This window comes from Maniola jurtina, chromosome 8 (genome assembly GCF_905333055.1).
Source record: "Maniola jurtina chromosome 8, ilManJurt1.1, whole genome shotgun sequence".
Classification (NCBI taxonomy): domain Eukaryota; kingdom Metazoa; phylum Arthropoda; class Insecta; order Lepidoptera; family Nymphalidae; genus Maniola; species Maniola jurtina.
This window is the reverse complement of record NC_060036.1, coordinates 4,905,811-4,932,375: the sequence shown is the minus strand read 5'-3', so window position 1 is coordinate 4,932,375 and position 26,565 is coordinate 4,905,811. Positions and strand designations below refer to the sequence as shown.

General features: G+C 36.6%; 1 protein-coding gene across 6 annotated transcripts in view; it reads left to right on the top strand.

The window, feature by feature from the left end:
* Positions 1-26,565, top strand: part of LOC123867661 (fasciclin-1) — a 103,895-nt gene that overhangs the window by 42,123 nt on the left and 35,207 nt on the right. For all 6 annotated transcript variants that reach the window (XM_045909827.1, XM_045909831.1, XM_045909828.1 and 3 more), the window contains exons 2-3: positions 23,911-24,049; positions 25,007-25,185. In XM_045909827.1, coding sequence (XP_045765783.1) covers positions 23,911-24,049; positions 25,007-25,185 — 318 coding nt within the window. The remainder of the gene's footprint in view (positions 1-23,910; positions 24,050-25,006; positions 25,186-26,565) is intronic.

Here is a 26,565-nt window from a genome sequence, read left to right as displayed (position 1 = left end):
AAAATTAATTAAGCGAATGGGCCCTGAAAAGGTAATAAACAGACAAACAGCCTTTCGTGTTTATAATAATAATACGGATTACTCAACAGGGTACAAAATATACGCACGATATAACCTAAAGTGCTAACAGCTGGTTATGAATCACTGCCAATAAATATCTAACTCGCTAAAAGATCAACGAAGCATTCACAAGTACGTGCAAATCGCTCAACCGATCCTAATAAATATCGGTTTGTAAATAATATCGGTTCTATTTCCTTTTGCCTAGCTATTCAACAGATTTTCGTAAGAGCCTGCTAGATTTTGTGGTCTGTATGTAATAATATGGAATTGGGTTCGTGTTTCCGAATGATTACTCCTCTACGTCTACATTTCTAGATAAATAACTCGGCCATTCAGTCCACTCCACTTTGAGTGTCTATTTTCAACTGACTCCAAAAAAGAAGAAAGTTCAATTCGACGCATTTAGAGTACCTATTTTGTAATTTTCTTGGCATCGTTGCTTGTTGCTGCGAATTCAATAATATATTAATATCCTTAATATTTGATGCAATAGAACTCTTGAACTGTTACTGGCTTTCTTGCTGGTAATCTGGCTTATCTAGATATTTAACACATCAGCTGTTGCCTTTGTTTCCCATTACAAAAGGATTTAATTTAGCATTTCGTTAACAAAATTGTAGCTAAGATTAACATATTGATTAACAATACCAGAGAATAATGGTTATTTAAATCGTGACAGTATCCGTTGCCGTCGTCGTGAAATATTAAATCCATTTGACATTGTAGCCGGTAACGAATCTAACTTGATTAATTTTAACGACATTCCAAGGCAGATGAGATATTGTAGCATTTTCCTGAGAATGCTGTCTTTTTATTTTGAATGAATGAATAAAGATATTAGAGAAGAGATAGTTTGGAAATCGATTTTATGAGAAAAAAACCGCGTGAATCGGATTCGCACACGAAGGATTCCGTACCGTTACAAGATATTTTAACATTTTTATGTGCAACGCTGCAAGTTAGTGACGACAGCGTCATCTTGCGTACTTGACCGGTTTTTAACCCCCGACCCAAAAAGAGGGGTGTTATAAGTTTGACGTGTGTATCCGTGTGTCTGTGGCATCGTAGCTCCTAAACTAATGAACCGATTTTAATTTAGTTTTTTTTTGTTTGAAAGGTGGCTTGATCGAGAGTGTTCATAGCTATAATCTAAGAAAATCGGTTCAGCCGTTTGAACGTTATCAGCTCTTCTATCTATCTTCACTTGTCGGGGGTGTTATACATTTTTAATTTACACTTTTTTACATTTTTCTTGTATTTTTTCCTATGTTTCCCCGTGATGGTGCTCAATAAACTATTTTAAATGAATTAAATTAGAGTATTTGTCTGAGACTTCCAAATAATTGTCTACGTGATCAAACCCAAACAAACAGCTGAACCGATTTTGACGAGATTTTCTCAGTGGCAAGAAGTTTACATTAAGTATAGAATTTTTTCTATCCCGGTTAGACAGATGAATTCATGCGGACAAAGCTGTGGGCAAAAGCTTGCCAATAATAATTTGAGCAAAGTTCACAACGTTATTTTGCAGCTAACGAGTAACCGCAAATAGTGCCTTGACATGCAGGAGATGGGGTACGACTTCAAGTTTTGCTTTTTACATACCGTAACGCGTAGATAGCAGGGTCTACAATACAATGCCGTATGATTTACTCAATATTATGAAATTAACTTGAGCGAGGTATAAACTATAACTACAGTGCTTGCGATCATTTGGTTAATGTTGATTCACAGAAAAGTCGTTTTAAGGCATTCTTCATCCTGTAATAAGACAAACAGCGCTAAAACCCGACTACCACCCGCGAACTGCCGATAGATAGCGATACATATGGTAAAATTGATTTTCTGTCGCTCGGTGTATTTTAACATTGTACTATATTTATTTATGAACTCAGCACTTTTTCCTCTTTTATTTTATATCCCACTCGATACAATAATATAGAAATTTTTTATAAAAAAAAACCCCCTTTACGCGCTGGTTTCCAAAAAAGGTATACCGCGCGTGCTTATTTTAACTCCAAAATTTAACCACGTTTAACCTTGCGGCGCGTGGTTGTACGCGCACAATTTTTCTCAAAAAAAATAAAGCTGTTCTGGATTTCTGTTTTAAATCGTCAACCATCTTTTCAGATATTTTACGAACTGGATAATATGTCGTTTTAAAAATTATCTATATTGTAAACAGCACAGAATAATTCAACAATATTTATATTAAGTTGAAAATACAAACGAAAACAAAATTCGTTGTGTTGTGTAACCCTTGGCTCACAACATTGATACAATCAGACGTGCGTTCCCTTCACAATTTGGTAGGTAGGTATATCGGATTCCTTTTGTACCCGAACATACACATTTAAAATTACATTGTTACACCCTAATCTAGATAACGACGGTGACAAAGCGACCCATGCGAGCGAGTAAGTGTTAATCTCGTTTAATATATTGTTAAAAATCAGCAGGGATAAGTACAATATTTAACAGTATGAAAAGGGACCGTTTTATTTATACGTTATCAAATACGGAGTATTTTACACTGATCCCTCCCTTTAGAACCTAAGGTTAAGGCTATAATTTATTGCCAGATGTAAGCAATTTTTAACCCCCGACCCAAAAAGAGGGGTGGAGACCCAAAAAGTTTGACGTGTGTATCTGTGTATCTGTGTTTCAGCTTTCTAGCGTCATCCAGACCGAAGCTATGATGGTTCGAAAATACGACGAAACGCTTCGAAAAAAGGTATGTAGTGCCTCGGGCACTGTGTGTGACAGCTCTATGAGCAAAATCGTCATAATATATATTTCAAAATCACGTTACGATGTAACCTGATTTTAACTGGAAAACAACAAAATAACAAGAAAATTACCATAAACCCTAAACACGAAATATGAATGAGCGTCCTTCCAAACGGGGATTAGCTTTGTAGCCGTGGGTCCGTTAAAATATTTATGAAAGACCGCTTTTATAATTTGATATTATGCCTTCAATGCTACAAATTTTATAAGTGACTAAAACCGCTTTCTTTAAAAAAAATATACAATAGGCATATAATTCTTTTAATAGTACGCAATATTTTGTTTTCAATTTAATGAATAATATAGGAAGTTATAGAAACCTCCATATTATTAGGGTTCCGTACCTCTAAAGGAAAAACGGATCCCTTATAGGATCACTTTATTGTCTGTCTGTCTGTCCGTCTGTCCGTTGACTTAGAATCATGAAATTTAGCAGGTAGCAAGTAAAGGAATAAATCCGAAAACTGTGAATTTGTGGTTAAGTACATCATTTAAAAAAAAATTAAAATATATTTTGAAGTAAGATAACTATACCAAGTGGGGTATCACATGAAAAAGTTTTACCTGTACATTCTAAAACAGATTTTTATTTATTTTTCTACATAATAGTTTTTGATTTATCGTGCAAAATGTTGGAAAAAATACCCGAGTACGGAACCCTTAGTGCGCGAGTCTAACTCGCACTTGGCCAGTTTTTTTAACAAATAATAATTATACCTATAGGTACCAGAAGAGCTCCTTTAAAAAATAAGATAGGTAAAAAATTCACAATACAAAGAGGGTATAATGTATGTACGCAGATGTCTGAAATTGTTTACGTGACGAGCAACTTTCGGCGTGCCGAATGTTTTACAACTCCGCCAAAGTTTCTACATATTTAAACGACGCTGAAAAGAAAACTGAAGTTGAATTTTCGCTCTTGTTTTATTTATTCTTGTACGTTCTTGCCCTGTTATCATTATTTTATCAAGACAAGCTTCAGAGGGTGTTTTTGGAATAAAAATGAAAGTTTGTAACCAACATACTTCCAAAACTAGAAGAATCATTGATTAAATCATCAAAATTATAGTGATCCGCATTATTCTAATCCAATAGGTACTTAAGTTTATTTCAACATTGGACTAAAACGAACGGGGTCGTCTACATTTTTCTGTCATTTATAGGCCGTTACGTATGTATGGTGGAATCCACCCAAAGTATGGACTATTTAGGTGGATTCGACCAAACGTGGGTTTTATTCAACTCACCAAACTAAACTCGAATCAAAGCGCATAGTAAGTAATTCTTTTTTTACTATGATTATAGGCTTTTACTTAAATGCTTTCCCTCTAATAGTAAGTGATGATGCAGTCTGTATTGAAATACTAACCTGTATAGGTGTAGCGTAGACCTGCTTTTAGCGGTGTGTCAAATGAGCAGACGCGCGCAAAGAAAATGTATTTACAATCTTTTTTTCCTCATAGTTAAGATCAATTTGCTTCTCGTAGAAACACTTGAAATACGCGCGTTTACGCTACTTAAAATGTCTAAAACGGCACCGCGCAAAACGCATCACTAAACTCGTTACTTTCTTTATAAGATTTCTACGATTAGTTTAATTTCTTACATTAGCTTTTCCTTAGCTAAAGACCCATCCTTAGGTAAAGACCTATACGGACCAATATAGATCCGTCTATCAGGAACTAAAGTAGAATGAATGGCGGCAGCTGCGTACATGCTCATAGCGAAAAGTTTTTGGACGTTTTTACAGGTCAATCCAATAAGACCCATTACGCACGATAGGTATATTTATCACATAATATTACGTGTACGAGTGAAGGGCATAACGCACTCGGTACACGAATAAGGTTTCCATGGAAGCTAATAAAGGTAAGGAGTAGTAATAATCTGGTTAATCCAGAGCGGTTATACAGAGGGTCTTATTAGAGGCAGGTATTGTTCAGTTGGCAGGCGACGCAACATTTGTGGCTTCCCCGTTTTAAAGGTAACGATCTCTTTGAAGATGAAAGCCTGCCCGGGACGTGTATAAGACATGTATACTGTTTATCTATTCATTTATACTGTCTATATAGGTACTTTTTGTCTCGAAAAATCTATCTTTATTGATAATATTGACGGTACTGATGCACCATTCAATACAATTTAGGTTTTCTCAAACTCATGCCAATAAATGGGCGAGGCTTGCGAAGTAGCACAAAAATCAGAGCGTTTGATATCTAAACAGTCCACTGTCCTCAGTTTAGTCTTATAGCTACGTCCCTACGTAGAGTTCACTATGTTTTTAGGGTTCCGATTTCCGTACCTCAAAAGGAAAACGGAACCGTTATGGGATCACTTTGTTGTCTGTATGTCTGTTTGTCTGTCTGTCTGCCCGTCTGTCCGTCTGTCGGGTCCGTCAAGAAAACCTATAGGGTACTTCCCGCTGACCTAGTTTCATGAAAGGCAGATACGTAAGTCTTATAGCACAAGTAAAGGAAAAATCGGAAAACCGTGAATTTGTGGTTACATCACAAAAAAAAATTAAAATATGTTCATGAACAAATAATTGGTATTTTCAATTTTCAAAGTAGGATAACTATACCAAATGGGATATCATATACTCGTAAAAGGGATTTACCTGTACATTCTGAAACAGATTACTCATTTTTTATGCACAGTAGTTTTTGATTTGTCGAGATTTTACGGAACCCTCGGTGTGCGAGTCTGACTCGCACTTGGCCGGTTTTTCACTACAGTAAAAGTACAGCAGATCACTACGTACTTAGCACAACACTGTTACAAGGAACTTTTTGACACTAATTCAAATATTTTTGTTCATCTTTTTAATGTCCATGTTATTGCGAAGTTAACTGCCTCCAAATTAACATGATGGCGAAGTCGATGCTGTTTGATTTTGTTTACGAAGAGATCGTTATTTCTTACGTGTTACTTACTTACATCATACCTTTTCTTTATTAATACCGAAATAAAGCAAGATAATAAACTACGGAACATAAAATGTTCTCTTAATATCCTCACTGAAAAAAGGTTGATTTTACCTGTGTACGAGTAAGTGAACGTTTCTGTTTTGTTGTCGGATCTCTAAAAAGAGTAAATACAGTATCATTTTTAGTTTCAGCATAGAGGTCTCTGTAAAAGCGTACCTACAAAGGAACAAGATAGGACAATAATCAGGTAGATGCACAAATGTAAAGAGACTTGTAGTTTGCAGTTACTAAGCGGGCCTTATTAGACACAAGTATTGTTCGCTTAGTGAACATACTGTTTGTGGGTTTTCCTAGCCGCACGTTCCAAGCTTTTGCGCTTCACAATTTACCCTTCCAAGGTATAACTAGTATGGGCCAGAGTCTTTGTTTTAACAAGACAATCTTGCCAAAGGTACATACTGTGGTCTGTGATGAACACAATTGAAGAGGTATCATAATAATTTAAATAGTAATTTGTTATTTAATTATTTAAAACATGTTTGTTTGCGGTGACAATAAAAAAAACTTATTGTGTGATTTTGTTTAATTTATGTGCATAATATTGTAATGGGTGATAGTTGTACATTTTTGTTGCATTAGTCAGTGTATTAGTAATTAGGTAGTAACCTATGTATGTAACACTACACAAGGGTCTTTTGTATTTATCCTACTTTGTTAAGGTTGTATTAAGGAGTAAGTACGAATAAGTTATGCTCAGAACTGTTAAGTCTAACTTCCTTTTTTGGCATTAATAAGTTAGTAAGTCTAAGTAATGTATCATGTATTTTTATTAAAGTTTGATACATAAAAATAATGAAATAACTTTGTGAAACGAAAGCTCGCTTTCCTTTGAGAAGATACCGAGCTCTAGACTTAGGTACATACACTGAGATGTATGTACCCTGAAATATTATTACTTTCATTTTGTATTTTTACTTATCTTTCATATTTCTGGGCCAAAGATCATAGGTAGTAGATATCTAATAACAGAATAGACGTCATTTTAATTAGTGTCGGATTTTTTCTTGAAACGATGTGGGTCGTATTAATTAATTATTATTTTCTTTCATTTTTATATTATATAATCGTTTAGCAATAACATGTTTTCGTTAGTCACTTCAGACAATTTTGGCTCAAGTTCGCAAAAATAAGGCCGTTTTAAACACAAAAATTAATTACAAGCTTTTAATATTGGTAAATATAGGTACTCGTAGATTACAGTCTATCTGTCTTTAACTCAATTTGACTTCAGCCGTGTACATCAGGCATCATCATCCCAAACGTATAAACAAAATAATATTATGCTGAGTTTGTTGTAGGTTCCAAACGCGGCCAGGTTTTAGAAGACTAAGACCTGGGCGCATTTGGAACTCTCGTAGCTGTTTTAAGTTAATTTAAAGTTAAGTTAAATGTGTAGGTTAAGAAATAATAGCTAGTATTCGCATGACAAAATCGAATCGTTGATCGTAGAGCCATACCTACATACAATGTCGATTCATCGTTACGATATTCATTATTCATGATTGCATGGGTTTTGTTATGATTTCCGATATCGTGTTCAATTAAGTAAATCATTATCGGTCTTGAGATACACTATCGATACTTCGCTTCGATTGGTCTGAAACAACAGATCGTAAACATCAATCGTACCGTTAACAGGACTCTCTCCGTCACTCGCTTCATATAATCGTAGTTCCAATTTCATTTGAACATTAAGCAACCAAAGTCCATGAAATTTTGCAGACATATTCTAGAAACTAATATCTATGTCTGTGGTGTTTTAGATTTTTCTAAAAATATGTAGTTTTAAAATAACAGGGGCTCAAAGATTTGTATGTAAATTTTTAAGACCGCGTAACTTTGAAACCGAATATTTTAACAGAAATCTGGAAAACCACAGGCATAGATATTAGTTTCTAGAATATGTTTGCAAAATTTCATGGACTTTGGTTGCTTAATATTTAAATGAAATTGGAACTACGTTTGTATGAAGCGAGTGACGGAGAGACCCCTCTTAAGAATAATTGCAGTGTGGGTGAAGGCAAGTCTTTTAGCTGCCCTTCTGTCGAAGGACGCTCGGTTGCTCATTAATTTTTTTTTTGTGCGTACAATAATTGACAAGTGTAAATTAAAAATTTATAACACCCCCGACAAGTGAAGGTTACCGTAACTAGAAAAGAGCTGATACCATTCAAACGGCTGAACCGATTTGCTTGGATTATAGCTAAGAACACTCTCGATCAAGCTAAGCCACCTTTCAAAAAAACTTAACGTCAAACTTATAACACCCTCTTTTTGGGTCGGGCGTTAAAAATTAAAACAAATAATAAATCCATAATTATATGGAACTCGTAAACTTACGGGAGTGACATAATCACCTTTACCAAACCCCTAAAAAAGTATTTAATTTAGCGAAAATAGAGGGAAACAAAACTAGATAAAACTGTTTGTTTCCCGGCGCCGACGTGGCGGACCCAGTTGGAGTTTGGAGTTTTGGCAGCTGGGTTAGATAACGCGTTACTTTCGGGCATCGTTCACTTGTAATGGGCATTTTAAGTACTAGTTGCTTGTCGCCATATTTTGCTTCGTCGCTTTGTAGGCATTTTGGCAGCGTTTGGAGCGATTCCCGCATGAAAACGCCGAAATACTCAATTTAAAGATTGGTTCTTTATAGTAAATGAATTTCCTGTATTTATACAAACTGTATTTTTACGATTTTTATCACACTGTTAGCGTATACAATTTTAGGAATATAGTGCGTGTAATCTTGACTTTGGTAAATTATAGGTCCAGGTGCCTACCTAAGTTATTTTAATAATTATTACATTCAGTATTTAAAAAATAAAACCTAAAGAACTTTTACTGCTTATGGTAGTCCTATTTATCATAAAAGTTACTACAAGTTTTGGTGTCTAGATATTTTGCACTTGATTTTGGCAAGGAAAAAATATAGTGAATAACGAGTCGTAAGGTAGTAGTTTATCTTCCAACGCTGACGTGCCGGCGGGTTTCAGTGGATTTGGCAGAGTGGGTAAAAAGACGCACTAGTTTCATGCATCCTTCATTTTTTTGTGTTTCGTACTGGTTGCATGTCGATATATCTATTTTATATGCGTTTATATGTTGTGTCGATTGGTAAGCGTTTGGCAGAGTTTGGAGCGTTTGCCACATAAACAACGCGAAAAACTCAATTTAGTAGATTGGATTGCATTCACTAGTACTTGAATGAATTTTCCGTTTTTATTCTAACCGAACTTTTGATCGTAAGCCTTAGATTATTCTCGAGAGTATCCATGTGTATATAAACCAATCAAACAAACTATAACAGCAATAATAATTTTGAATAGAATTGAAAAGTTTTGTTCTAGGAAACTTTTATATAAGTGCTTTCAATCAAGTGCCACTGCTGGTTTGTAATGATTTTCCTATCGAACCTAATCTTACTAATATTATAAAAGTGAATTTTTATACCGATAAATAAAAGAGTTCCCGCGGGATTTTTAAAAATATATTCTCATTCGCGTGGATATAATATTATATCCAATTATATCCACGCGGACGAAGTCGCGGTCATCATTTAGTTTATCCATAGGTGTTTACAAAATATTTTTAATGAGAACTTATACTTGGTAAGTTTATTTATTTATTTATTTATACTGCGAACGTAATAAAATTAAAAAAGGTTCCGACGAATTGAGAAGCTCCTCCTTTTTCGAAGTCGGTTAATAAAAGGATTCAAGGTGTCCATAATAATTAATCTAGTCAGGATTCGTTAAGTCTATGTACAATTATGGAGGTTTTCAAAAATCCATAGTCTATTTTTTATAGGGTTTTCGTGCTAAGGGGAGGCAAAAAGTTTTCTTTCCTTCTAATGAAATTATAAAGAAAAGAACCATATTTTACGTCTAAAGAAAATTATTACAGTGGTATTAACAAAAGTTAAAAGAGTAATAAATCACGAGTGAATTAGAAGAACGACCAGCTGATTAATGATTGTTGCTCGTAGGCAGTGAAATACAATTACGTTTAGCTTCCTCCCAGTGCTACACTCCGCAGTGCACGAATCCAGACAGCTCTTGACACCTCTGGACGTTTAAGTCAGGGGGCACGGCAGTGCCCCCGCCAAGACGAGCCAAACGGCGGCCGGGGCGCTACGTAGTACCTTTTTCTCGAAGTGTTTCGCCGTATTTTCGACCCGTCATAACTTCGGTCTGGATGACGCTAGAAAGCTGAAATTTTTAGTATAAGGTGTCCTCAGCAAATTTACCAAATATACTAAGTATCAAATATCTAGCTTTTATGGTTACAGATTTATTGATACCTAAAATACGCCGTTTTCGTCCCTCACTGATGATCATCACTATTCATAGTCTGTAATTCTAGGGTACTTCCAGAAGTCCTAGAAGGCTGAAATTTGGTATGTAGACTAGAAATTGCATACAAACTACAGGAAAATTAAGAAATTGGCAATGCCCCCCCTCTACGACTCTTAAGGGAAAAGCAAATCTGTAAATTCTGTCGGTAGAATGCTGATATTTTCAGGATAAGATGTCCTTGGCAAATTCATTAAACGCATTGAGTATCAATTGTCTAGCTTTTATAGTTTCAGATTTATTGACAGTCAAAACTTCTAGTCTGTAATTCTAGGGTACTTCCCGAAGTCCTAGAAGGCTGAAATTTGGTATGTAGATTAGAAATTGCATACAAACTACAGGAAAATTAAGAAATTGGCAATGCCCCCCCTCTACGACTCTTAAGGGAAAAGCAAATCTGTAAATTCTGTCGCTAGAATGCTGATATTTTCAGGATAAGATGTCTTTGGCAGATTGATTAAACGCGTTGAGTATCAATTATCTAGCTTTTATAGTTTCAGATTTATTGACAGTCAAAACTTCTAGTCTGTAATTCTAGGGTACTTCCCGAAGTCCTAGAAGGCTGAAATTTGGTATGTAGACTAGAAATTGCATACAAACTACAGGAAAATTAAGAAATTGAAAATTCCCCCCCCCCCCCCCCCTACGACTCTTATGGGAAAAGCAAATCTGTAAATTCTGTTGCTAGAATGCTGATATTTTCAGGATAAGATGTCCTTGGCAGATTCATTAAACGTACTGAGTATCAATTGTCTAGCTTTTATAGTTTCAGATTTATCGACATTCAAAACCTCTAGTCACAAATTCTAGGGTACTTTCTGAAGTCCTAGAAGACTGAAATTTGGCATTAAGTAGGAATTTCAAGAATTATGAACAACAGATAAATTAAGAAATCGGGTCCCCCTTCATCCCCTCGTATATGAGATGCATATCTGTAAAATCTGTTGCTCGAATACTAAAGTTTACAGGATAAGATGTCCGTGGCAGATTTATCAAACGTACCAAGTATCTGTGTTTCCTGAAGTCCTAAAAGACTGAAATTTGGTATATCTGCTTCAAAATTGAGTTGCAAGATTCCACCCGAACAAACAAACTTACATACGAGTACATTACAAGTTGAATAAAAGCTTTTAAAAAAAGAGGTAACGATAGAGAGTGGGCCATGAAAATGATGTACCTACAAGAAATAGATCCAAAAAAAATTTAGGGCACCTGCCAAAAAGAAATGAAATCCCACCAAAAACATTTCATGTAAAAAGTTAGCCAAGACTCACAAGTTCATAATGTTTTCACTGTTAAAAAGTTATGAGATCTCTAGTAGAGCCAAGCCCCTAGCTGAGCTTAGATTTGTGCTGGCCATGGGACCTATCCCAAGTCCAAAGTAATATAGCTCTTAAATGTTCTTGACTATATCACATTTATAACAATAAATAACAAATCACTCTACTTACAAGCTCTGATTCTACAAACCCTATATCTTGGTAAAAAAAGTACGGCTTGGCCGTTTAATGTTCGTAAAACTATTACATGACATAACATATTAAACGTTAAAAGTTATTAAACGGCCAAGCCGTCTTTTTTTTACCAAGATGTAGGGTTTGTAGAATCAGAGCTTGTAAGTAGAGTGATTTGTTATTTATTGTTATAAATGTGATATAGTCAAGAACATTTAAGAGCTATATTACTTTGGACTTGGGATAGGTCCCATGGCCAGCACAAATCTAAGCTCAGCTAGGGGCTTGGCTCTACTAGAGATCTCATAACTTTTTAACAGTGAAAACATTATGAACTTGTGAGTCTTGGCTAACTTTTTACATGAAATGTTTTTGGTGGGATTGCTCTTTTCTAAACCCAGCGTATAAGTGTGCATTGTGCAGTTTTAATTCAAAACACTTAGGGCGATTACGCACTGCATCCGATCCGAATACGTGAAAATACGTTCCAAAGTAGTCCTAGAACTATTTTGCTAACCGTACTTATCAACGGAGCTAACGTTTTTTATGGTAGCTTACGCACTAGCTCCAACTTTCGTCATCCGTGAGAATATCTCGGATGTGCCTTGGATTCAAATCGGACGTATGACGTAGATATATCAAAGTTTACTGATTTGGATCAGAGATCGGATTAGTGCGTAAGCAATATCCGAGTTCGGTCCGAGTTTTTTATATCCGTATTTTCACGGACTCGGATCGGATGAGTGCGAAACCGCTCTTACTGTCTGCAATATGTATACTAATATGTACATCATGAATATACTTATATCTCTCATCATCATCATGATCAACCCATCGCCAGCTCACTACAGAGCACGGGTCTCCTCTCAGAGTGAGAAGTGAACATTGTCTACCACGCTGGCCTCGTGCGGATTGGCAGACTTCATGCTGGTTTCCTCACCATGTTTTCCTTTACGGTTAAAGTAAATATTTAATTCCTTAAATCGCACATAACTTCAAAAAGTTGGAGGTGCGTGCCCAGGATCGAATCCCGACCTCCCGAATAGGAGGCGGACGTCCTAACCACTAGGCTATCATGGCTCGATCTACTTACGAGTATATAAAACGTACTGCAAAAAAACTATTAGATCGATGTAAGTATTTATGAAATATTTTGTATTTTTGAAAGTGTCCAGGTTGAAATGGAGATGGGCAGGGCATGTCTGTAGGACTACAGACGAGCGATGGACTCGTTTGCTGCTGGAATGGAGTCCACGCACCGGAAGGAGGAACGTTGGAAGACAGCCCACCCGTTGGTCAGACGACATTACCAAGCTGGCGGGAAAGACTTGGAGGAGGCTCGCACAACACCAAGAGGAATGGCGTGCACGTGAGGAGGCCTATGTCCAACAATGGATTAACAAAGGCTAAGAAAGAAGAAGTATTTATGGCGGTTAGGTCCGAAACATATATAGGTATAGGCTACTTTTTATCTCGAAAATCGAATCTAAATCCACGCGTATAAAGTTGCAGGTATCATCTAATATACCATAAGTGATGATGATCGCAATTTGGTACCTGTCTTAAATATGCTGTTTACTCTGAAGATGATATAACGGATGCCAGAAGAGCTTTCAAGATCTTAACGCAGCCTATCTAAGGGCGTACTAGACTTTTACGACGCTCCGCGGTTCGATGCTTCAAAGCTGATTGCGGAACTTGGCTTAGGTGGCCCGGATAAAACAATAAATACCAGTTTTTAAGTAAGCAGGACGTAAATGTTTATCATTGTCTATTTCATAATTTTCTAGCTAGATATAATAAACTGCAGTTGGCTGATTTAGCTTATTTATTTCTTTCAATTCGAAAAGAAGGAACGCTATTGTTTGTGGTGCGCCTTAAATATGGGCCATCGTGATTATTTACTATGCAAAGAGGATAGGGTTGTCGCGTATATGAATTTTTTAGTTTCATACTATGTTCTATTTTCTAAATAGGTGTGATAAAATATAGTCGCAACTTGTGTTTCTTTGTAGTCAAAAACAAGTGGAATTTAATGGTGGTATCATACTTCACAATATTTCAAGGTAAAGGTGTACATTTTTCTTTACAAGTAGATACGAACAGTCTGATGAGGTCCGTAGACGATGAAATAAGGGTCCGGATACACAATATCTATCTGCAGTTAGGCAGGAAAAGTTCTCTACCAAGTTACGTAGTAGGTAGCGATCGCAAGAGATAACTTGCTTCCAGGCAGAATTACGAGGACAACCCTGTACGTAGGGCGACGTGATTGCGTTTGCATATTTGAGTGCTCTGTGTGATATACCTCACTTTCAGCTCCGGGCTGATATTACATGAGGGAGTAGCATTTTATTAACATTTATATCATAGTTAGCGCGTACCTAATTTGTGATAATATTTTGTGATGAAACTAAGTACTTAGTGTGAACGTAGCTGTTTAATTACAAGGATAGCGGAAATGTTTTACGTAAATCTCTTCACGGAGTTATTTACTTTTGTTAAAAATTTACGCACTGTTACGTTGGCCCAATGCGTCAGTGATTCAAATTCAAATTCAAATTATTTTTATTCAATTAAACTTTTACAAGTGCTTTTGAATCGTCAAAATAATCTACCACTGGTTCGGAATGTTGTTCCTACCGAGAAGAACCAGCAAGAAACTCGGCGGTTGCTCTTTTCAAATGTACAATTTACAATAATATGCCATACTGTATACAAGCAATTGCAGCGCCATGTGTTGCTGGAGCGCATCAAATCCAAGCTTTTTTGTCATTTACATAATCTTCGATTGTATAATAAGCTTTTTTCAGGAGCATACTTTTAATAGATTTTTTAAACTTATGTAAAGGCAAGTCTAAAATTGATTGTGGAATTTTTTTATAAAATATTACACTCATTCCCACAAACGATTTTCCAACTTTCCTGAGGCGGAGCGTAGGATATGCGAGCCTATCACGGTTTCTAGTTTGCCGGTTTGCCGGTTCTAGTTGATTGCTAGCCAAAATCATCATTGTCATCGTCAACCGATATACGTCCACTGCTGCACATAGACCAGAGGTCTGTCTCTTGAAGGGATTTCCGCACGCTTCGCGTGGTTGTACGGCCTTCATCCAGCGGCTCCTTGCGACTCATTTGATGTCGTCGGTCCACCTAGTGTGTTCTTCACTTTTCAACACTTCGCCCGCGTGGATTGGTCAGATCTTCTGCAGCATCAGGATTGAGGAGTTGGAATCCAAATTTTTTATGGAACAAGGTCGCAAAAATCCTTTATCGGTTAAAAAAGAATTACGCAAATCGGTTCAGAAATCTCGGAGATATCAGTGTACATAGCTAGAACACAACTCCTCCATTTTTCAAACTCGGTTAAAAAAGAAGCCTATGTTACTCCTTGGTTTATCTTTTACTTGTCTGTGAAAGTCCCGTCAAAATAGATTTAGCCATTCCGAAGATTAGCCCGTTCAAACAGACAGACACTACAAATTTATTTATTAGTAGTATAGAAGACTCATCATGATCTCAACCCATCGCCGCCGGCGTCTTATTGAGCACGTATTTTTTCTCAGAATGACAAGAATTTAGGCCGTAGTCTACCACGTTGACCAAGACCGGATTAACAGTCTTCACATAATATCTTTGAGAACATTACAGAGAACTCTCAGACATGCAGGTTTCTTCAAGATGTTTTCAAGTGCAATTATAATTGCTTAAAATGCACATTACTCCGAAAGGAGGTGCGTGGCACTTTAATAAAACCAAGTTAAGATAAACATTCGAACCCTGTTTCTTCCAGAAACTTTTCTTTATTAATCTTTATACTGGTGAAAAAATTTAATAAGAAATTCTTTCTGATTCCAGATAAAGTTGAACTGTCATCAATCAAAAGAAAGGTCACGATAATGAGATGAAGCTTTAAGAAACTTAGTTACTTGTTAAAACTTAGTTCATGAATTCGGATTTCTGTCTTGTTTCTCTTGTCTGACTTGTTTCTCACAAAGAACTTCTTCAAAACGTCTACAAATAAATTCGACTCAGTCGTTTCCACTGACGGATGTCCAAAGTTCGACGTGCAAGTACCTAGCTCTCCTGCAATCCTAGAACAGAATACATTTTTATTCAAATAAACTTTTATAAGTGCGTTTGAATCGTCAGAATAATTTACCACTGGTTCGGAATGCCGTACCTACGGAGAAGAACCCGCAAGAAACTCGGCAGTTGCAAAACTGTTTTAGAACTCGTTTTATCTTGCTTCTGTCCATCATCAGTAGATACATCACTTAAAATGTCGTTACACCTAGTGAGTGGTCATCCAGTGTTGCGTTTTTGAATGTAGAGACGCCATTCCAGAACCTCATGACGTTTATAGGTCCTTTGAAGCTTGTGCCACCCATTACCACTTCAGCTTCGCATCTCATTGAGCTATTTCAGTTACAGAGCTTTTCAATTCTTATTTTGATTAAGTAAGCCGCGCTCTCTATTGCGGCTGAGTGCCATTGAGCTTCCTCATAACGAGTACTACATAATAATAAAGAAGTACAAAGTCCTAAAGTCTCTGTAATGTGATGAAAAATAACTGAATATTACAAATATAAAAAATCATCATTATAACTCAAAATTTTAAAAACCCCCGACACAAAAACCTCTACAAGAAAACTAGCAAAGAACTGATAACTTTCAAACGGCTGAACCGATTTTCTTCGATTATAGCTAAGAGCACTCTCGATCAAGCCACCTTTCAAACAAAAAAAAAACTAAATTAAAATCGGTTGATTCGTTTATGAGCTACGATGCCACAGACAGATACATAGATACACAGATACACACGTCAAACTTATAACACCCCTCTTTTTGGGTCTGGGGTTAAAAATTTGAGTTCCGTTGAACTTTAATAGCCTACAATATAAAGTTACGAATGGGACAATTGCCATTAAACGCTTAACTCCATTTATCGACATGAAATATTTCGTGTTCAAAATGTGTACATACGAGTATATTATTATCATTATTATAAACTTTTCTCTTTTCATGTTATTATTATACCATTATAGTTGTACATTTTTCTAAGTCAAATGTTCTCAAATATACATACATATTAAAAATTGCCATCTCATCAAAAATCCCTGCATCCCGCATTTTTAATATGTTAGTGTTTATATGTTTATTTCGGAATTATCTTCAAGTGCAGGTTAAACTTCATCAATATCAAGATGCGATAAAACCACAAATTCAGTGCTACGGGCGGGGGCGGGTATCTAAATACTCATAGAACTAGTCACAGACCAGTTCTGTGAGTATCAAGTACCTACTTACTCTACTGACTACTAATAAGGTACAATTTTTTGATGAATATAGACGAAAGATACTGTATGATAGAAGAATATGTACCATATTCTAGTAAAATAAATAATTATGATTACGATTAAAGTTATTATAGGTAGGTACTTAAACTTATGAAACTTCTAGGTACCTACTCTTATACTAACAACTCTTTCAACTTGCTCCTAGTTTATAAACTCAGCTTGTTTGAGTTAGTTATTCATGACGTCTTTTCAGGCTAAATCATTCACGCAAGGAAAAAATGCGTCATTCATTGAAGAAACTGGAAGTACCTAATTGTCTATGTAACATTTGTACTTGCCGATAATAATGATTCTATAATTTTAGTTTCAACGTTTACACAGTGCATTTTATGTCAATCAATCTGGCAACAGATCTTAAGAGGTGTCTCTCCGTCACTCGCTCCATACAAACGTAGTTCCAATTTCATTTGAATATTAAGCAACCAAAGTCCATGAAATTTTGCAGACATATTCTAGAAACTAATATCTATGTCGGTGGTTTTCCAGAATTCTGTTAAAGCTGACTTTATTTAGTTTGTGAATAGACATGATGAAGATGTAATGGGCTTAATCAAAATTGATAACATTTTCTTTCATACAAATTCCTATCTACAAATTCTTCATTGCTCTAAAATGAAATTGCTAATCGTAATCATAATTCATGAGAGTAAATATTTGAGCAATGAGGACGCGGTCGAGAGATTCTAAGAAGCTTTGGGCTCGTTTGACTTAATTGTATTTGTGCTTGAATTTTCGCGTTCAATTTAATATTGTTTATTTAAAACTCGAAAATTCAAAAGAAAACATTGAAGTAAAGAACCTGTTGTAATGTTCTATATTAAGTACCTATCTAGGTACAAGGGATTTAAGATTTTCGGAGGTCCGGGGGTTCGGATCTCGGGACCTCCAACTTATTGGAATTATGTGTGTTTTAAGTAATTAAATAGCACTTGCTTAAACGGTGAAGGAAAACATTCGCATTCACAAACGCGCGCATTCTGTCTGGCGTCCTACCATTCGCTATCGTTGTCGCCGCGCCTCGCTGTCTTCATTTACCCATCAAATATGATTGGGATGCTCACGTTTATTAATTGAAAATCATATAGTTAGGCATTTATCACTGTTTATTTATTTATAACTTATCGGCACTTAATTTTACTCACGCTAATGGATATTATTTGGCAGTTAATATTTTGATTCGGTAATAATTATTAAATAATTCTACTGCTTTGTTTTTTTCAAATTTTGATGATAGTATTTTACACTTCAAGGAAATTTCTAATTCCTGCCGGTTTCGCAATTTTTAATAGATATGTATCTATTTACAAGTGTAAATTAAAAATTTATAACACCCCCGACAAGTGAAGGTTACAGTAACTAGAAAAGAGCTGATAACTTTCAAACGGCTGAACCGACTTTCTTCTATTATAGCTAAGAACGATCTCGATCAAGCCATCTTTCAAACAAAAAAAACTAAATTAAAATCGGTTCATTAGTTTAAGAGTTACGATGCCACAGACAGATACACAAATACACAGATACACACGTCAAACTTATAACACCCCTCTTTTTGGGTCGGGGGTTAAAAAATAATTCTTATGCGTCCGAACTCCGAACTAACAAAGAGAAAAAGTTTCCGTCATGTTGTAAAGTCTTAACTTATACAAATATATTTTGATTCAACATAAATGTGTTTTATATTTTAATATATTTTCAATGGATTTTGAAGGTAAATCAGGTAAATAAGGCCTTTGTCCAACAAAATATATGAAAAGACCATATTGAGACCTTCAAACTGAGCCATCCATTCAGTTATCTACTTTGGTAAACGTTGCTTACCCAGTCCAATCGAATAATAAGTATGCGCTAGCACAACTAGGCCAGGTGTTCCTGTACGATTAAAAAGTACAAGGTATATAAAAATATTATTATTTCATTCAAAAACTCTTGGAAGCCTTTAGCCGATTGTCGGTCGCAGGTGTGCAAATCAAAATATTATTTCTGATTTGTGAAAATAACGCCTCGTCAGTGCCATTCTATGTAAACTGTTGGCTAACCATATTTGCATTCGTTTCATGCTTATTTTGTTGCCCAACCATTTTATTTGTATTATGTATTTATATAGAAACGTGGTAGATACGTACCTAGATTATTCATCACTTATATTGTATCCAATTCATAAGTTATAGTTAGTTCCTCTGTATTACTTTACTTACAACTAGATTAATCCACGGTATTAAAGCGGAATTCTGTAAGCGAATAAAAACCGGCCAAATGCGAGTCAGACTCGCGCATTGAGGGTTCTGTACTCGGGTATTTTTACAACATTTTGAACGATAAATCAAAAACTATTATGCATAAAAATGAATAAAAATCTGTTTTAGAATGTACAGGTAAAGCCCTTTCATATGATACCTCACTTGGTATAGTTAGTTATCTTACTTTGAAAATTGAAACACATTTTAATTTTTTTTTAAATGATGTAACCACAAATTCGCGGTTTTCAGATTTATTACTGTATATGTACTATAAGACCTACCTACCTGCCAAATTTCATGATTCCAGGACAACGGGAAGTACCCTATAGGTTTCTTGACACACAAACAGACAACAAAGTGATCCTATAAGGGTTCCGTTTTTCCTTTTGAGGTACGGAACCCTAAAAATTGCTCTTTTAATGGCCTCGTATTGAAATTGTACTACCAAATATTTCGGGGGACAAAACGCCCGCGCCGCCGCGCGTCTGGATGCGAATTTTGGCCGATTTTCGCGGAATTTCGGCAACTGTCAGACTAGTGTACCAATGTTGTCGAACAATCGCGTGCGATGCGAAATACCGCGCGCCGAATTCCGATACAATGTGGCTATATAATTTTGTTTTAGGTACATAATCTCTTAACTAAAAGGGCAGGTGTTGCTGATCTATATTGCCAACTTTTTCTAGTGCTCTCTGCGGAAAGGGATACCGTGAGATTTAGACCTATCAAAAGAGATTGTGTGAAACAGAATCAGCCACAATATAACTTAGTCAATCAACAGATGGAATCATCATCAACACCCAGCTTAAGCCTTTGGACTAAGAAAACTGAAATGGACAAAGGGCAACCGTCCCTATCAGGTAGTCCGCGTCACTTAAATTCTTATTTCTTAGTTACATTCTTGTAAATACCAAATATTTACGCTTTGAGTAGTTATGTACGCAGTGTGACTGCCTGTGATTCGAGAAACTTGCATTTATATTATAAAAATATAGGTACCTTGTTGTTTGTTTTACGCTTGAAATAATTTAATCACTTGCATTCGATCTCTGCAAGTGAATGTGTGTGTATCTCAATTAATAATGGAACAACGCGCGGTTCAGTTTACCGAGATAATCGCGGGTTCAGAATGCAGTGCATCACAGAATTTTCAGTAAAGTTAAAAGCTTCGGTGTATCATTTTGATTTTCCTTTGTTTTGGTAATATCATAGCATCATTATCATCATTAACCCACCGTCGACTCACTACTAAGCACGGGTTTCTCCTCCAGCGTCTCCAACTAGACAAAACTACCCAACCCTAGCCCTTATCGACACCGGTACCAAACATCTAACCTGGTTAGAAAATCACAACAATATTTAGAATGAGAAGGATTTTTGGTGGTGGAACTAACGGGAAAGCGCTCTAGAGGGGTGCCGCGCGTGTGGCGAGCGCCGGCACAGACGAAGTCCATACTTATATAGTTTCCCTAACTTGTAAATAACTACAAACTTGACATTGGCTAATCTTTGTTAAGCCAGACGAGAGAGGAAAAAAAGGGTTTGACCATGGCCATGACCTGTGGCACGCCTGCAGCATACACCTGTACACGCCTGTAGCATCAAGCTTGAGGAATAGACTTTTCACATTTAAAGTTGTAGTGTCATGGAACCAAAATGTATCTGCAAAGTTACATAAAAATCAATTAATTGAAAAATTCATTACGCGATATATAAATCAATGAGTATCGATGAAAAATTCTCGTAATTTCCTCTAGCTTTACTTTTTAATACGTTTTTGCTTGGACCTAAGTCTCGGTGTAAAGTGGATCATTACCGAAGGCATTCAGAAGTATTTTAGACTGTACTTCATCCCCCTCGCGTGTAGTGGTTAGGGAGACCCATCGTTCCAAAGTTTCTGGATTTCAACAAAATTATTTGAGTACTGATGATGCCTGCGACTCTTTTCGCGTGGATTTAGTTTTTAAAAATCCTGTAGGTTTTTTTTGATTTTCTGGGATAAAAAGTAGCTTATGTCCTTCCCCGGGATGTAACCTATCTCTAACTAATACCCTGTAGAAAATTTGGCAGCTAAAGATACGTTGCGCATTTGTATTGTGGTTTTGAGTTTAGACCACGTGTACCTATGTGTAGTGAAAAGAAATCCAAGCCATAGCAAAGATTAGGTACACTGTACATGGAACTCTGAACTGAACTCTGAACTTGTTGACAGTGGGGTCAAGTGCTTGACGATTTTTAACGATTTCAAAAACTTTATCTTTAATATGGCCACCCCGCTCGCGGCTTAAATTGTGTAGACGTACTCGTCTCAAGAATTTCACTTGAAATGTTTCAACATTATGGATACCTAAAAATACATAAAGATTACGTGAATCAGTAGGCCCTAAATGTAGACTGTAATATTTTGATACCTTAGTAATTAAAAATGAGCAGCATTGGGCTCTGTTTGATTTCACTAAGTTGTTTTCAAGTTTTAGGGGTAGTATGTACGTGAAGTCTTGTTTTTTCACATGGTGTAGTGATGTATTGAGATGCTTTTCTCCTACTTATTATTCTCGTATTGATTTGTTATTATGCATAGGGGATGTGTGGTAGGTATATTGTTTTATTCTACTGCGCCTTCTAATTACTAGAAAAGTACTAAGTAAACTTATTATTGCAAGATACTAAGTCGCTGCTTGGATTATTGTTTGAGTAACAACGTCCACAACTAATGAAGAAGATACCTACCTACTGGGCAATTTTTTACCATATACGTATAATATATAAGGCGCATTAAAGTTTATCTTTCTTTGAATAAGTACAAAAATAAATAATTATTAAAAGCTTTTATTCATTTAAAAGTCCATTGTCATGCAATTAAGTACAGTATCGTGCATATTTGGACGATACAAAGAATGACTCACGCCAGCTCGTGCTTGTCTATCGAAGTGTTACTTACCTAATAAGATTTGTTAAGACGGTATATCAAAAGAATAAAGCCAACTAAACATTCGTACAGCGTAAGTGTTAACATCCGATGATCAGAGATCGATTTGTCTGATATGCCACACACTGCAGCTTGAAATTCTCGCCTCGATGCCCGGAGTGAGGCAAAAAACTGATCAAGTCCGAAAAACCGAGTTGGACTTATACACGAAGGGTTCCGTACCATCGCACAAGAAATAACACTTTTTTATTTTTTTTATTTTCATGGTGGCTATTTTTAAATTTTCATCATTTGTTGTTATAACGGCAATAAAAATACTACACATTCTGTGACAACTCTCTCTCTACCTGTTACGGTTCACGAGATACATCCCGCTGATAAACAGATGGACGAACGGACAGACGGACAGCGGAGGTTTAGTAATACGGTTGGTTGGCACCGTTCGGGGTACTGAACCCTAAAAAGGGACACGCGTGAATGCCATCGGTAGGTCTATTATTATTGTGACAATCTTCGGCGCCGCGGCCGCCTGTAAGCCTCCATTAGTATTCTACAAAGACACCGACTGGTAAGAGCCCATCGGATACAATTGGCTTTGTTGGTGCAATGAACCTGATTTCTACATAATTGTATTGTCAAGGAACCTTTTTAGATTTCCTGGGCGTAATTAACAATTATTATTATTTACGAAAAAATTTAATGATCGACTTTATATAGCGTTTTATATATTTGGAAATATGGGGGACGTTATCTACTTACCACTAATGACGTGTGGTCTTTTACCTCCTTACTAGCTCGTTTCCTTGAACTGGAGCTATACTAGTACCGTCTAATACTATGTAGGGCTTAACTAAAACACAGGGTTTCTCTACATAAGCTCCATGCGGACGAAATCGCGGGCATCGGCTAGTACTTTATATGACTAGTCCTTATGTTTGGGTCAATAAGAGTCAGTATTACGTTTCCGCATTTTAAAGTCATGTACACCCGTAACTTCAGGTTAGCTTTACTTTGGTTTAATATGAAAGCGCTGTTTGTCAGAAATAAATTTTAATTTTTCACGAGTAAAAGCGTTTGAATTGCTTTTCTGCATTAACAAAATTATGTAGCTTACACACTCGAAAGCGAGTTTTGTTTTGTAAATGTATAAAGAAGGTTTAGGCGCAACGCACACCGGCAGAGCCGATGTATGGCTTATTTCTTGAGCTGAACTCAAACTTTATTTATTTTGGCATAAAAGCGGCGCGACGCGGCGAAAAAACGCGCCCAAGCGCGGCGCGCATTCTTCGCGTTTTGTTTTTAATAAATTAAACCAGTAGATATGTCAAAGTATATTTAAAGTTAATTAAGTTGTTATTAAAGATACTCGGTCATAGCCTATTCCACCATGATTCCACCTGCTTTCGGTGCCTTTATAAATGTGTAGTATATTATTTTGTAAATATGTAGTCTCTTCTGACTAATTAAGCATTTAAATAGCTTAAATTAACCTAGCCTCCCGCGAACCATTCGATTCGGGTGTATTTTACATAAAAGTTGTCTGTATACTGTATATTATGTGCCAAGAATACTGGCTGCATTTCCGCGTTGGACGGTCATGCTGATCCTTTGCCCAAAAAATGAGCCAGCTCTTCTGTCACCAGATGAGGCTATAATATCTAGATTAATGTAACAGAATACTAGGTCCACGTATCTAAATCAATAAAACTTACAGTACGTTTTTTTATATTGTTAACAGTTCCTGGCGCTGCTGGAAAGGAATGCAGTTGTGAATACAAGTCTACAGTACCGACAGATGACGTTGTTCGCGCCCACCAATGAAGCCTTCCAGAGGTATAGCGGGGAGATGGATGATTCACTAGTACTTTTCCATATATGTGAGTATATTATCATCAGGGGGCACGGCAGTGCCCCCGCCAAGATGAGCCAAACGGCGGATTTCTTTATCAAATTTTCAAAATTTTGAAATTCCGGATCTTTAGAGAAAAAAGGAAACCTTATAGGATCACATAATTTAATATGTAATCTTATAAGGTACGTGACTTCTATTACTATTCCGAAGAAAATATAAAAAAAATAGACTTTGTACTTTGACGTAAGACTTTTCTCACCTTTATTACCTGTTATCTCCCAAAGCCATCATGATCCAAACTTCATAGTCGCTGATCGTTCCTTCCTGAGCTGAAGACAATACGCAGAAAAACTTTCAGCTTTTATAAAATAACAAAGGTCTGGCACGCACTGGCTCTCTCTGTATAAGTAGGTATTACCTACTTCGTTCGTAATAAAGCGGTTCGTTACAGTAAAGCCTTCGGTTCAACGCAAACTACGCTGCGGTCTTTGCAACTATTTCACTTTGTATGGCGCGAGGTATTTCGCCTGTAGCTTAGTTAAGTAATGTTTTGTATTAAAATGGACCTTTCGGGAATGTTCAACTGTTCTTATGCAAGTAAAGAGAGCGCATTTTATTTATCTTAACTAATTAATTAAATAGCTTAAAACGAGTTTAAAAGATCCACGTAGCTTAACGGATTGCGAAGCTGAAGTGACCGCGGGAATCGTTACATTAAGCGGCCAGTTAAGAAAATTTTACATTCTATTACTAAATTCGATTCGAAAGTCATTTCTTTGTTTCTCATATTCGCCATATTGAATTACTTAGTTAGGAAATATTATAGCCTTATTCCGGCCCACACACATTATTGCTAAATGCTATACCCTCCCGTAACCGTGTCCTAATAACAACACAATATTGTTTCGGCAAACTTGGCACAAATAACTTGACCCAAACGAATAGGTCAACCGTGAACTATAACTCTTTTCATATTTTGCAGCAAACTTGGCGACGACGCTTGCAAACTTGGACTATTCAATATCGTCGGAGCTCGACGGCAACCCCCCTCTGTGGATAACGAGGCGGCGCGACACAATGCACGATGACATTTATGTGAACAACGCCAAAGTTGACATCTCGAGGTCGTACCAAGCTACTAATAGAAATGGAAAACTACAGGTGGGTTCTATAGCTTCTCTATCTAACTTCGCCTTCTATCTAAGTTTGTAGTTTGCCATTTCTTGTACTGGCTTGGTTTGGCCGCGGGAAATTGTTTTAGTGTGGTTCAAGCAAACACAAATTAAACAAAACCGTCATCATGATCAACCCATCGCCGCCGGCTCAATACTGAGCATGGGTTACCGCTCAGAAGGGTTTGGCCATAGTCTACGACGCTGACTAAGTGCGGATTGGCAGACTTTACGCTCCTTTTGAGTAAGTACACTATGGAGAACTCTAATTCATGTAGGTTTCCTCGCGATGTTTTCATTCACCGTTAAAGAACGTGATTTTTTATTGATTAAAAAGCAGATAACTCCGAAAGTGCAGGTATTTGTAGATACGGTTTCGAAATTTTCGCTTTTCGGACACAACCACAACACTATTGCGACAATTTGGCAATCCACCAAACCTTGCCAATTGAAATATAAACAGAAGAAACTTTACCGCAACGTAGCGAGCGACTTTTCAATTTATACTCAAACTCAAAATCATTTATTCAAAGTAGGTACTATTGTACACCTTTAGATGGTCAGAATTAGTTGATTTGTAAGATGATAATATAGTGGGTGATGATTAATTAGGTAAACATAAAACTAAAGCTACGAGGGTTCCAAACTCACCCAAGTCTGAGAAGAGCTCACAACGAACTCAGCCAGGTATAATTTATATTTTCTAAGAGTAGGTATTACGTTCTTCTCTCCGGGCTGGTTTCCGCACAATAAGTATTATGTTATATAAGCTTCTTCTCGAAGAAACCGGTCAAGTTTTTATTTGAGGCCATACAAACTAGAGACGAAGAATTAAAACATCGGAAAATAAAAGCGCCCGGTAATTTTGTGTTTGGGTTTACTTACTGTTTTGTTAGCTGTGCTATCACAGCTAACAAAACAGTAAGTAAACCTAGTGGTTAAGACGTTCGCCTCCTGTTCGGGAAGTCGGGGGTTCGATCCCTGGCACGCACCTTCAACTTTTCGGAGTTATCTGCTTTTTAAGCAATAAAAAATCACGGGCTTAGCGGTGAAGGAAAACATCGCGAGGAAACCTACATGAATGAAGGGTTCTCCATAACGTACTCAAAAGGTGCGTGAAGTCTGCCAATCCGCACTTGGTAAGCGTCGTAGACTATGACCGAACCCTTCTGAGAGGAGATCCGTGCTCAGTATTGTGCCGACGATGGGTTGATCATGATGACGGTTTTGTTTAATTTGTGTTTGCTTGAACCACATTAAAATAATTTCCCGCGGCCAAACCAAAGCAGTACAAGAATAGGCAAACTACAAACTTAGTAGAGCGACACAGCTAAACAACTGAGACAATACTAAGGAACCATATTTCATT